Source organism: Syngnathoides biaculeatus, chromosome 7 (genome assembly GCF_019802595.1).
Source record: "Syngnathoides biaculeatus isolate LvHL_M chromosome 7, ASM1980259v1, whole genome shotgun sequence".
Taxonomy (NCBI): Eukaryota; Metazoa; Chordata; class Actinopteri; order Syngnathiformes; family Syngnathidae; genus Syngnathoides; species Syngnathoides biaculeatus.
In genome coordinates, this window is record NC_084646.1 from 15334931 (window position 1) to 15348321 (window position 13391).

Below are 13391 nucleotides of genomic sequence, written 5' to 3' on the forward strand. Positions count from 1 at the left end.
TTGTACCTCTATACTTAGGGACCACACTTACTTGATGCAGCATTTGTTACGGTTATTCACAATACCAGGATAAATATTGGCTTGCTCTTCCTATCATGATACTGCATTTAAAAAAAATGTCTTTAATAAATCTAAATCTCTTCACCCAATGGGGTGTTCAGCATGGCTTTTTTTCCCAGCTCTTGGGTATTTATAATTTTATTGTCTGACTGCAATGACTCAACCGTCATTATGCATATTGTAAGTCAAAAGATAAAGTCCAACCACAAGGTGGTATGAGGAAACTTATTAGTTCAAAGTATTGCGGCATCATTTTTTATTCAAATGGTTTGGGCTGTAAAGAAAAGTTCTTTTCCACACCTCAGGAGTGTGAATTGTGTACCAAGTTGTGCTACATGAGAGAATAATTAGGTCATTAAAGTAAGTCCGCAAATGACTGCATGCTCCAATTTTCCTGCTTTCTCAGCATGACAATCAAAAACTCCCAGAACAGGTGAGACTTTTTTGATTTCTTCCTCTTTGTTCAGAATCTTTCAAGTGACGAACAAAAACCGCTTCATGTTTACATCAAATATATTGAAATAAATAAGAGATCAAACATAAAAATATTCACTGTACTGTTACTACCAAACACTTCCTAGCTAGCTTTCAAATAAAAAACTGAGAGCTGCAATCAGTCTCGTATTATTTGTTCTCATCAACTATCTCCAGACATGTGTTTATTAAACTAGTTACACTGTATCTTATTTTAATAATACAGTATCACCTGAGAAGAAATGAGTTAGGCAGGCATAAATTTTGGTAGTTTTTAAGTTCTTCAACAAACTCCAGAGTGGTGAGGAAAATGGACTGTCCTGCTAAAGAATTGTCCATTCATTATGTTAATCCTTTATTTGAAACTCGCCATGATATTTTAACGTATTTTTTTTTTCAGGCTATCATTCAGTATCAGCTAGCTACCTATCTAACTGATAAGGCAGCCTGCAAGTAAACTAAAGATCCCCTGCCTGCTCAGAAAAAGCTAGAAATGCTGCTAACTAAAGTTGTTTAAATATTTTTAATATAGAGCAACCACAATTTCATGACAGCTTACCTGAGTGTCTGTGGTGAGACCGGGCTGCTTCAGGTAAAATCGACTTGGCTCTTGTCCTCAGTATCCGAAGTGGAGGAATAACCCAAAACGCTTTCAAACTTTTCTGTGCAAACGTCGATGACTTACATGTGTATATCCAGTTGTCCAAAACAAGCGGAAGCGAATTAACAGTCCAATTTCTTATCGGCGAAAACATCGACTTCAGCATTAAATGTGGGTCCTGTATGCCAAGTGTTTCTCATTTTTCCACATACCTTCATTTATTATCACCTTCCAAATGTTTAACGGTATCTGACAAGACTCTGAGTGTCGTGCTATAAGACATATTTTCGTTTTGTCTCAACAGACTTAGCATTGAACAATCCTTTGTTTGACCGGCAACATGACCAGCCATGTGATTTCTCTGACCTAGGTGCACGAGCTCTATAAAAGCTTACTTCGCTTAATGGCAGAAAAATCTAAAAAAAAATCTAAAGTCTACTTGTCCCTACTTCAATACCCCTAAGGTATCAGAACAATTGCTGAAATATTTTAGATTTTATGGATATTAATAGTTTTCCTCTGGGTAGGCGCTCACATAAGAAAAGTTGAAAAGGAAAACCCTTAATGTCGATTTGATCATTTCAGAGGTTGTCGGTGGGGTTATACCACCATATACTTTGGGGGACATGGGTAGTTTTCTGACATGAATTCATGTTAATTTCTACCGACGTGTGTTAATGATTATGTCTGTGTGTTGCCGAAAGTAGAATTTGACGTGCTTATGTTGCGTTTATTTCATGAAGAAGGGAGGATAGTGCAGGTTTGCGTTCTGTGTTTGTTTTAAGGTGTGGAGTATCATGAGGTAATCATAGCAGCTCATCTTTTGTATGACAGATTTTATCTCCAAGTAACTCATCCTGTTGGACACCATTATATTTAAACTTTCGATTTCAGTTGTAGGACACATTAGTTTACCCCAAACATTTAAGACAATGATTTATGTGTGAATTATGCACGCTTGCATAATTTTTTACATAGCTGGCCTGGCTTCTATATTCATTTAATTCAGCATATGATGCACAAGTTAAGGTTGTCGCATGTTCTGTGATGGTTGTAAACACCTTTTCTCTTAAATAATCATCATGGCATTGTAAAACAGCCAAAGATAGAATAAACATAAGGATTATACGATCAAAACATAAATCCCATTGGCAGCTAGTGGAGTTTTGTCGAGATGGAGCGCTATAGTGATATTTGTCCATCCATCCATACATACTTTGAACCACTTATCCTCACGAGGATCACGGGAGTACTGGAGTCTAACCCAGCTAACTTTGGGCAACATGTCTAGGGCACAATACACCCTGAAATGGTTACAAGCCATTCTCAGGGCACATATAGATAAACAACCATTGACAGTCCCATTTCCGTGACCCTTGTGAGGATAAGTGGCTCAGAAAATGGATGGATGGATGGATGGATGGATGACAATCACATTCACATCCATGGAGTATTTCGAGTCTATCTTCAAATTGTAATGGCAGCTTCTTCTTGACGGGGGGAGTGCTTCAACAAAATTTGAAATAACTTTTCAATTTATTTTAATCCCAAACCTTTAAAGAGCATGTCTGCCTATTGACCAATTTTGTAACGTTATGCAATTTTAGTGGCAACGATGCTAAAGGCAATGTGCTCAACAGTTTCTACTAGTTATTGTGGGTCAAACATTTTATACCTTGTGTCATTTGACCCCCCCCCCCCCAAAAAAAAAAAAAACCTTCACACAGTCAGGACATTAATTATTAAACATTCAATGTTTACTTTCATTTCCCTGTACGCATTCAGGTTTGGCAGCATTTCTCAGTTTAGCAGCCCTACATTACTCAAGTTGACAAAACATTTCAGTCACTAGTCCTGGACCAAGACCGCACTAACCTACATCAGGTAAGATACCCCAATTAAAGACAATAGTTTATCGAGGGTATTACATGAATTTCAGACACTGTAAAAAACAAAAAGGGAGATTTTGGTGATGTTCTTCATGTTCTATTTTTAACCCAATCTTCAGTTGTCTATAAATTGGCACAATTAATGTCACTGTTGCCTTGTGAACGACCTGAAAACACATCAGTGATATTGTTCAGTTTAATTCCCGACTGTTGCGCAGCGCACTTTATTTTTAATAGCAGGGTTTCACTTTTTCAACAGAGAATAAAGTGACACTCAATTTAAGACGAATTAAAAATTGGATTGTGGAACAGGAGACTTCTTTTCTGATAAGAGATGCGTCTCAAGTTGACTTACAAAAAAAAAAAAAACGTGAAAATTTAGGCATGCATTCCAGTAAAAGCAGATTATTTTCAAATTTCCTTTAAATGCAAACTGTGAAGCACTCAGATTCTTTTGTAAAAAAAAAAAATAGGCATTAGGCACATTGCATTGTTTGGAAAGTTATGATTTTTTTCTTATTCAATGTTTTTGTTTATACCATACACTGTAAGTGTTTTGAATGAAAAATTTTTTCTCTACCCCCCCACGCTCAAGTTGTTGGGATGAACTCCGAACCTCTCACAGACTGGGAAAGTGGCCTTTGTGACTGCTTTGAAAATGCCAGCACTTGTATGTTCTTATTACAACACAAACAGCATTTGGCCCTCAAGTTTCAAAAGTGGTCACACACCGATCTTTTTTTTTTTTCTTTTGTCGGTTGTTCAGGCTGTTACGGGTTCTGGTGTTGCCCCTGCCTGGCCTGCACAGTCGCAGGGAAATATGGAGAGAACCGTTGTCTGCCATTATGTGACATCTTCAGCCCAGGTGTGTGTGTATCTTGTGGGATCCCCGTGTTTTTGCCCCCTGCAGTCTTGTCTTTGAGGGCGTCCATGCGAAGCAGATATGGTATCAAGGTAGGATGCCGAGTTGAAGACATTTTAAAAAAGTATAGCTTCATTCCTTCATTCCCGACTTTCACGCTCATTGTACTTTTATGCCAGGGCTCCCTCTGTAAGGACATCCTCGCTTCCTGTTTCTGCATGTGGTGCAGCTGGTGTCAGATGCACCGTGAGCTTAAACACCAGCGCAAGACGCCAACAATCATCAACGTGCACAACCAAACTGTTGTCCAGCAGCCTGCTCCAGTGGTGATCATGCAGTCAACACCTGCAGTGCCTCCTCCTTATGGTGCTCACTATTAGGATGTAGCACATGCAGCATTAAGGTGTACTGTACTGAACTTTGTTTTTCCCGATTTAGCCTGTCTGTACTTGATACATTTGTTTCTCCTCACTTATGTAATAACCATCCTTACTTTGACTAAACTAAGAGTACAACCAATTTTAAGAGATTCATTGGGGATGTAGTCTCGTGACTCTTTGGGAGACATTGAGCCAAAGCAATTTACTAAGAATATAAATATACAGATTTACAATGGTAGTCTAAAAAAAAATGACTATGATCTTTTAAATGATGAATGTGAAATTGTGTGTTGTGCAATTAAAAATGAGTCAACTCCAAGCATACCTTGTTTATCTTGTTTCAGATTCATTTAGTGACATCTTAAAAGCTGCAATGGCAAAAAATACAGTACTCCAGAACTCACTTTTATGGCGGTACACAACTGTTTGACTTTGGCCAAGCTCTGTTGTACTGAGTTTGGTTTTCATTCTACAGTGAAGAAAATAAGTATTTGAACACCCTGCTATATTGCAAGTTCTCCCACTTAGAAATCATGGAGGGATCTGAAATTTTGATGTCCCATGTCCACTGTGAGAGAGACAATCTAAAAAGAAAAATCCAGAAATCACAATGTATGCTTTTTTTCAGGATTTATTTGTGTGATATAGCTGCAAAAAAGTATGTGAACACCTGAGAAAATCAATGTTAATATTTGGTAAAATAGCCTTTATTTGCAATTACAGAGGTCAAATGTTTCCTGTAGTTGTTCACCACGTTTGCACACACTGCAGGAGGGATTTTGGCCCACTTCCCCACACAGATCTTCTCGAGATAAGACAGGTTTCTGGGCTCTCGCTGAGAAACACGGAGTTTCAGCTCCCTCCAAAGACTTTATATTAGGTTTAGGTCTGGAGACTGGCTAGGCCACGCCAGAACCTTGATATGCTTCTTACGAAGCCACTCCTTGGTTTTCCTGCCTGTGTGCTTCGGGTCATTGCCATGTTGAAAGACGCAGCCACGACCCATCTTCAATGCTCTGACTGAGGGAAAGAGGTTGCTCGCCAAAATCTCACAATACATGGACGCGGTCATTCTCTCCTTTATATAGTGCAGTCGTCCTGTCCCATGTGCAGAAAAACACCCCCAAAGCATGATGCTACCACCCCCATGCTTCACAGTAGGGATGGTGTTCTTGGGATGGAACTCATCATTCGTCTTCCTCCAAACACGGTTAGTGGAATTATGACCAAAAAATTCCATTTTGGTCTCATCTGACCACAAAACCTTCTCCCATGACCCCTCTGTATCATCCAAATGGTCACTGGCAAACTTAAGACGGGCCATGACATGTGCTGGTTTAAGCAGGGGAACCTTCCGTGCCATGCATGATTGCAAACCATGACATCTTAGTGTATTACCAACGGTCACCTTGGAAACGGTGGTCCCAGCTCTTTTCAGGTCATTGACCAAGTCCTGTCATGTAGCCCCGGGCTGATTCCTCACCTTTCTAAGGATCATTGAAACCCCACGAGGTGATATCTTCCTCCACTCCACTCCGATTGAGATTGACCGTCATGTTTAGCTTCTTCCATTTTCTAATGATTGCTCCAACAGTGGACCTTTTTTTCACTAAGCCGCTTGGCAATCTCTCCGTAGCCCTTTCCAGCCGTGTGGAGTTAAACAATTTTGTCTCTGGTGTCTTTGGACAGCTCTTTGTTCTTGGCCATGTTACAAGTTTGAGTCTTATTGATTGTATGAGGTTGAAAGGTGTCTTTATGCAGCTAACGACCTCACACAGGTCCATCTGATTCAGGATAATACATGGAGAGGAGGTGGACTATTAAAGGTGGACTAACAGGTCTTTGAGGGTCAGAATTCTAGCCGATAGACAGGTGTTCAAATACTTATTTGCAGCCTTATCACAAAAATAAATCGTTAAAAAAAACATCACACATTGTGATGTCTGGATTTTTCTTTTTTTATTCTCTCCCTCACAATGGACATGCACCTACGATGAAAATGTCAGACCCCTCCATGATTTTAATGTTGGAGAACTTGCAATATAGCTGGGTGTTCAAATTCCTTTTTTCTTCACTGTGAATGCTTTGCTCAAGCTACAACAACTTTTCTACTTCTTCCCATAATAATGTACCTCAGGGTCACCAACACGGAGCCCATGGGCAACAAGTAGACCCCCAACGAACACATGAGTAGCCTACGGGCCTGTTCTTCACTCACCAGAGGTGGGCCATTGTAATTACCAAGGAATGTTGTACACATGATCATTTTAAAAAATGAAAACAAACAAAGGTAGTGAAATAAGTTGTGAAAGATTGATATTTATCTGTTTCCTACCCTTTAAAATCACTGTTGATAGTGATCATTTATTAACAAGATCAGTGTCTTCACATCAACGAATATAATTGCGAAGAATGAAAATCATTTGAGCACATTTCAGAAGTGTGTATCAAACTGGTTTCCCTTTGTATTAATCAGTACTGAAAAAGTAGCCCTCAGTTTCAACAAAGTTGTGACCCCGATTGTGACTATACAGGACTATTTGCTGACTTCTGCTCCTGTTCCCACAGGGCCAACTTTGTTAGAGCAAACAAAGTCTTTATGAGAGAATTCTCAGATACTGTATATATGTATTTTAAAGTATTGTGTACAATCCTCTGATTTTCTTTCCTGTTAAATACTGCTTCCAGAATGACGAACCATTCACCAAAATGATGAAGCTGGGCGTACCCATCTTGACAAAAAACCTGAAAAACACAGAGTACGTTGTCAAGACCCAGGAACTTGGGACTGAACACATCCTAAAAACATGCAAAATTCATTGGAGACTCTAAATTGCTCCTTGGTGTGATTGCGAGTGCAAGTGTTTGTTTCCATGTGCCCTGCGAATGCCTGGCAACCAGTTCAGAGTGTACCCCGCCTCCTGCCCGTTGTCAGCAGGGATAGGCTCCAGCACTCCCCTGACCCTCGTGAGGATAAGCAGCAAAGAAAATGGATGGATGGATATTTAAGAGTGTTGATCCGCACCCGTTTTAGACCGTTAGAGACTAATTCACCGTAAACACACCTTCGATCACAAACGTTTGTTATCCTTGGAGGTGCAAAACAGACAAAAACAGCATGTTTGTCTTTGTGTACCAGCCCTAAAGCATTTTCCCAGCCCTCACTACTATGCCTTCATTTAGTCTTGGAAAAAATTGAGGGCCACCTGGATGTTGTCTGTGTTCAAAATAAGAGCCTTTGATGAACCCCTTCAGCTCAGGACGGACAAAACAAACTCGCATGGAGCGACTTTGAATGAATCTAAAGGGTGCTCCGGCATGCCAAAGTTCTTCTCAGCCAAAAACTGCGGGATACCCATGGTACCGTGAACCGGCGTGTTGTCCCACCACACATGAAGGCACAACTTTTCTGACACACCCCATAAACTTTATCCTTACCTTCTCTACTGTTTCGACATTTACCTTTTGTGTTGCATCACTTTTAAAAGTGTTGTTTCAGGGTCAATTTTGTAGAGCGTCTCCCTCTCCTCATCCTCAAAGAACAGCTACAGAGTGAGAAGCTGGTTACTGATCAAATAAAACTCAGTTGAAGTCACTGGCTCAGTGATTTCCTTAAAACTACAAGAAAACAGCAAGCGATGGAAAATATACAGCATACAGTCACATTGCAATTTATTACAAAAACACCTTTGTGTTTGTAAGACGACCGCAATTCCCGCCCTATAGAGCGCACCTGGTTATAAGCCAATACATTTGTAAAGGAAATACCATTTGGTACATACATACGCCGGAGCTGTGTAAAAACTGCAAGTGCCCACATTGAAAACCACATTGAAAGACGAGATACTTCCAAAGAAAGATGGTGCACAGAGAGTTTGACGATAACGCTGCCGAGCTAACGGTAGCGCCGCAATAACGCTAACGCTGGCGCCGCCTTGATAACGATAACGCCAGTGCCGCACTAACAGGGCCGGTTAAAATAAATAAATAAACCATGCCGGTAAAAACATGGCTTACAAGCCGGAAATTGCGGTAATACTTTGAGTGTAACTTTAAGGATGGAAACTGCATTCAGTAAAACAACAACATGGGGCATTTATTATATTTTTTTAAGTCATTTAATTAAAAATCAATTTGGTAAAAATGGGAATACACATACCTGCAAATTTTGAAGGTGATATTTTCGGTCCACATCCCAAGGTGGGAGCTCTTCCCCAAACATGACAGCAAAGTGATCCAAAAAACTAATTCATGCAACAAAAACGAAGAAAACTTGTGAACGTCATGATTTTTTTAAAACAGACTATTCTTAACAGGACAAGCCGAAAGAATAATAAGAAGAAGAACAACAAGACTGTTCTTAACATCATGCCACAAGGTTTACCCGTTGTTCTCACAGAAAGCAGAGATAAAGTCACTCTGCTGATGTTCCGGATAAAGGAACAGCACAGGCCAGTGCAGCAAGTTCTGCTCATCCAGGAAGACCTGAGCCCCCGTGGCCTCGTGTGAGCTCAGACCGTCCAGGCTCAGCTCGGCTATTGCAGTCGAAGACCGTTCGTCGTCATCCTCGCCGCTTGAATCCGGCTGACGAGGCTTCAAAGACTGGAGGAGCTTGATGCCTCGCTCCTGCAACAAAAACGTGATGTCACGCAGAGGTTTCGGAGGATTTAGGTTTTAGGATCGTCCCAGTCAATGACAGCACATTTTTTCACATGAAAGGTTTCAGGATGTCTATTTATAACCTTGATAGCAGCCACAAGAGCCTCTTTCTCATTATTTAACTTCTTTTCTTTGACCTTGGCCTTCCTGGCATCTCTCTCTGCTGCCCTCTGAGGTAAAGAACAAATGGGATAAAATCATTCCAGAGGATAAATTGACACAACATTATTTGTCTTTAGGAGTGATGATACCTTGTGTTTGTCTGCTGCTGCTCTCAGTTCTTGCAACTTCTTGTCTGTAGGATGAACTTTAAGACCCTCTTCACACCACTGAATGGCTGTCGCAAAGTTGCGCAACTCAATGCAACACTGAGCACCTGAACACGTACACAATCACATTTAAAGGTCAAGTGTCATGGCTATAAACATTCTAAAATATATATTGTCATGGAAAATAGGTATAACATCATTCACTTCAATGTCTATACGAAAAAATAAATATGAGCGGAGAGCAAAGTTGCGGAAGTCTCATTTGACATTCAAGTTGTCACCATATTGTCTGCTACTTCTGTCCGTGACATCACACTGGGACATTCGCCATTGAGAAGACGCTGTGCGACCTGCTATGGGAGATGAACAACAGAGATATTCGGATTTTTCCGACGCCCCTTCTGACCCGGAAGCTCTTTTCGAAGAAGACAACATCTGACAGTCGAGTGATGTGACCGGGGCAACATTTCCATATCGTTTTGAGCCATATTTAGATTATATGCGTTCACTAGCACTAGGAGGGAGCCGATGAACCCTTCCCGGTAGATATTGGGAGATTGCAGAACAAGGTACATTTTATTACAGATTATTATTATTATCATCGTTATTATTACTACTTCAGATAATATCTTGAAATGAAGATAATGGAGGTTTTGAATTTTAGTCCGAATGAAAACCATGTGATAACTTATTACTGGTATTTGAACGCTTACTCGTCACGTGTCTCGCTTCTCGACAAGCTTGGACGTACACCTTTTTCTAGGTGGGGCGTCTTTTTTTATAAAAAGCACGCTGTCCGTGTTCAGGTCGAGGGAAAATAATCGATACAGCCGTGTCGAGCAAAACCCTCGGACAGCAGACCGCAAAGCCAAAACTTGCCTTCAGAGCAGGCCGTGAGTCAAAGCATGACTCCTCAAAGTGTGCAGAGCACGAGACAGATCTGAGGATTTTCAAAATTAGTTTCCGGGCGAAGCAAACGTCATAGATGTTAACAAATTCAATCTGGAGCTAAACTATAAACTGTGGGACAAATTACCCCCGGCCCACAACTATTTTTTTTTAATAGCACGATACATAGCAGTCGTTTGGAACCCATGAAGCTCTCGTCCTTTGCACCCGTGCAATCCATTTTTCACAACGACTGGGTCATTTTGAAAAGTATGAAGAATGAATCCATACGCCCGAGTGTTCGAGCAATATCCAGCAATAGAACGAGCCGGCATTTTGGCTAACACGAATGAGCAAAGAGCTACATTCCCGCAGGTAAAACTAATAGAAGCATACGAGCCCGCCTGAGGAAGGTCCCGCCATGTACGCCACTTCCTGCTTCTTCTTGAAAACAAATCCCTTGAGAGGATTTTCATGGTAGGAGTTACAAAAAAACATATACGCCAAAATCATGTTATTTGGTGAAAAAACAGATGGGTGCATACCAGCTGCCATTTTTTTGCATTAATAACATACTAAAAATCATGCATTTCATGACAGTGGACCTTTAAGTATAAATACAGTTCACTATCCTAGATGACCACAATGTATCATGTAAAGTTTTCAAGAATAAGGTTAGATTAAGTGAAACTATCCTTTGAAAGACAGTTAATTTAATCCACCCCAATAATGATGTACCTGTCTGTATATACAAAAATAAAATAAGACACAGCGTGTGACATTATTGTTTCACCAACCTAATTAGTGTACAATATACCTCTAATTAAGGCTTTAAGATGCTCTGGATTGATCTTCTTTGCGGCTTTGGCGTCATTCAGTGCAGATCGCATGTTGCCTACATGGCAAACAAAAAAGGACTCGTAATCATTGAGTCTTTACAAGGACATTAATTGCTTCGTAATGTTGAAAGGAGAATTCTGTACCAAGATGAAAGTGTGCCGCCGCTCTGTTGGTGAGAAGAACAGTATCCAGGTCTTGGTCACCGCATTTATTCTGTAAAGCGGCCGTGTACGCCACTACAGCCTTTTGGTAGTTCTTCTCTTTGAAAAATTCATTGCCCTCATTCTTCAAACTTTGTGCTTTTTCTGGAGAATGAAATCAAAATTAGCACCTCTTAAGGCTGCACAATTAAATGGTATTTTAATCATGATCACAATTTTGGCTTCTAGAATTAAATGAGCATCATCACATCATCATTTGAATTTTTCTTCATTGAAAATGCACGCACTACTGTATATAAAAAGTTTCATTTGCAGCAGTACCCACAAATGCACGATTAAGGCTTAGTTACAAAGTCAAACAATCAAAACAGAGATGTACACTTCCTTAAAAATTCACTATATTGATGAGGATTTTCAAATGAAAAGTCGGTGCTTACAGCGTAATGTTAGCCTTTGGGAAAAGTAGATTTTTTTTTTGGGGGGGTGTATTTATTTTCTATTTTTATCCATCATTAATCTTAAAGATTCATCTTGCACTGAAAACTGTGACATAGTTTGTTCAAAATTAGTGCAATAAAAAAAATAAAGGTTTCTGCCCAAGCGTGAAAAATTATCATGACAACAATATTAACCAAAATAATCGCAATGACTGTTATTTTGGCCATAATCGAGACACCCTACGAGCCTTTATTTAATGTTTAACAAATTACCATTACAGTTCATATACATCAAGTAATACTTGAGGCACACCAACCTTCTGGTGTCCTATCTTCATCGTGTATAATAGCCTGGATATGAGCCAGCTCTGGATATTCTTTGGGGTCAATCTCCTCAGGTACTGTTTTCATGAACATGGGTATTTTATCAAACTCCTGAATAAACCCAGAGCAGAAGCACATACAGCATCCCAGTAAAATAATGATGTAAACACATTTTTTAAAGGTGTAAATGTGCATATGGTTGGTCATCTGATTCTAATAATTATAATCAAATATATCCATATGAGTGAATGTCATCAATTATTCTTATGTCATTATAATCACACAACACAGCAAGCACCATGCAGACAATAAAAATGCTTTGTGCAACGGTGGCATCTTTGTTTTTGTCGTTCAAGTCGAGCAGCAACCCAAATAGACATTAATATTTGGGGGTGAAAATGCATAACACAAAACCGGTGTCATGTTTACAAATTTACACGATTGGTCTACATGTTCACAACCTTAACCCAATCCCAGAGCATGGACATAAATAAACTACAGATGCCCGACTAGCCACCTTAGTATATGAATATTTAATTAAATAAGACTGCACCACGAACCAATGTTACGAGTGCCGATACGTTCTTACCTCTTCCCATGTGTCTTCATTGAATGCATTTTTATATTTGTAACGCGTAAAGGCTTCTGCGAAAACGTCGTCGTCATCGCTGTCGTTTTGTAGAGCAGGGGACGCCATAAGTTTTACGGCGTAGACTACATAAACAAGAACGTTGCACCATTTACTGCACGTGTAACAACGGTACGACTTGCTATATGGTCCGTGCGGAAACGGTCATGGCTAGTTCCTTTTCCGCGTTGAAAAAAAATAGTTGAAGCGCACGACTACACCTTCGACCTAATTTCTCATTTGTAAAAATTTAAAGTGAACTGAGTTCTTATTTTTGGAGTTGGTGGTACAAAAGAAGTACTATTTCTTTAAAATATTTTGTGAAACTCCCAAGTGCTCATGTCAGACCTCAAATTGAAAAATATCAGTTGTTGAGAGTATGAATAAACGATTTGATGCTACCAGGCTGAAGAGCCAAATACCACTTGCACTTATTGGAAACAATAAAATTTCTTCACGGAACAAAGACTTTTTTCCCCTGTCACTTAAAAGATTTCTCAAGGTCTTCGGCCACCACTTGGGAAGCCATGAATAAGTCCAAGAAAACATTTTCGGGAAGAAAACAGATTATACATTTCTCGAACTCTATTTTAAATAATGCTCATGTCCTCCAGATGGCATCGTACAGTCATGTGTGAAACAAAGATGGTGTCCACAGAACCTTTTGTCCCAATGATGAACACCAAGGCTCAACAGCAAAAGTTACATTAGTCCTGCAAAATAAATACTTTAATTGGCTATTATTTTGAGAAAGATCTTATTTTGCACGATTGCATGAAATATTTTTTCCCAATTCAAGTTTACAGGTGGCTCAGCTGGTAAAGCGTTGGCCTCAGAGTTCTGAGGTCCCTGGTTCAATCCCGGATCCGCCTGTGTGGAGTTTGCATGTTCTCTCCGTTCCAGCGTGGGTTTTCTCCGG

General features: G+C 39.9%; 2 protein-coding genes across 4 annotated transcripts; one reads left to right on the top strand and one right to left on the bottom strand.

Annotated features, from left to right (window-relative positions):
- Nucleotides 1–474: 474 nt before the first annotated feature.
- On the top strand, nt 475–4582 carry LOC133503227 (cornifelin-like). 2 transcript variants are annotated; one of them, XM_061824602.1, is made up of 5 exons: nt 475–493; nt 2921–3019; nt 3620–3694; nt 3791–3978; nt 4066–4582. In XM_061824602.1, the coding sequence occupies exons 3-5, from the start codon at nt 3628–3630 to the stop codon at nt 4264–4266; spliced, it is 456 nt and encodes a 151-aa protein (XP_061680586.1). In that variant the 5' UTR covers nt 475–493; nt 2921–3019; nt 3620–3627; the 3' UTR covers nt 4267–4582. The 2 variants fall into 2 exon arrangements, with proteins under 2 accessions (XP_061680586.1, XP_061680584.1); XM_061824600.1 differs by lacking the exon at nt 475–493 and adding an exon at nt 1108–1126.
- On the bottom strand, nt 4581–12841 carry ttc4 (tetratricopeptide repeat domain 4). Of its 2 annotated transcripts, none has more exons than XM_061824597.1 (10): nt 12434–12841; nt 11838–11955; nt 11066–11227; nt 10900–10977; nt 9177–9301; nt 9009–9095; nt 8664–8892; nt 8426–8510; nt 7729–7811; nt 4581–7011 (listed from the first exon to the last, which is right to left on the bottom strand). In XM_061824597.1, exons 1-9 carry the CDS (start codon nt 12539–12541, stop codon nt 7748–7750), a joined length of 1056 nt encoding a protein of 351 aa, XP_061680581.1. In that variant the 5' UTR covers nt 12542–12841; the 3' UTR covers nt 4581–7011; nt 7729–7747. The 2 variants fall into 2 exon arrangements, with proteins under 2 accessions (XP_061680581.1, XP_061680579.1); XM_061824595.1 differs by having other exon boundaries at nt 8651–8892; nt 12434–12836.
- Between the last annotated feature and the right edge of the window lie 550 nt (nt 12842–13391).

Coding starts and splice junctions, on each gene's coding strand:
- ttc4 (XM_061824595.1), bottom strand. CDS start 12,541: ATGGCGTCCCCTGCTCTACAAAACGACAGCGATGACGACGACGTTTTC. Junction 8,511..8,650: donor GCTTTCTGTGAGAACAACGG/GTAAACCTTGTG, acceptor TGCATGAATTAG/TTTTTTGGATCACTTTGCTG. Junction 7,812..8,425: donor ATCACCTTCAAAATTTGCAG/GTATGTGTATTC, acceptor CTCACTCTGTAG/CTGTTCTTTGAGGATGAGGA.
- LOC133503227 (XM_061824602.1), top strand. CDS start 3,628: ATGAACTCCGAACCTCTCACAGACTGGGAAAGTGGCCTTTGTGACTGC. Junction 3,695..3,790: donor CTTTGAAAATGCCAGCACTT/GTATGTTCTTAT, acceptor TCGGTTGTTCAG/GCTGTTACGGGTTCTGGTGT. Junction 3,979..4,065: donor GAAGCAGATATGGTATCAAG/GTAGGATGCCGA, acceptor CTTTTATGCCAG/GGCTCCCTCTGTAAGGACAT.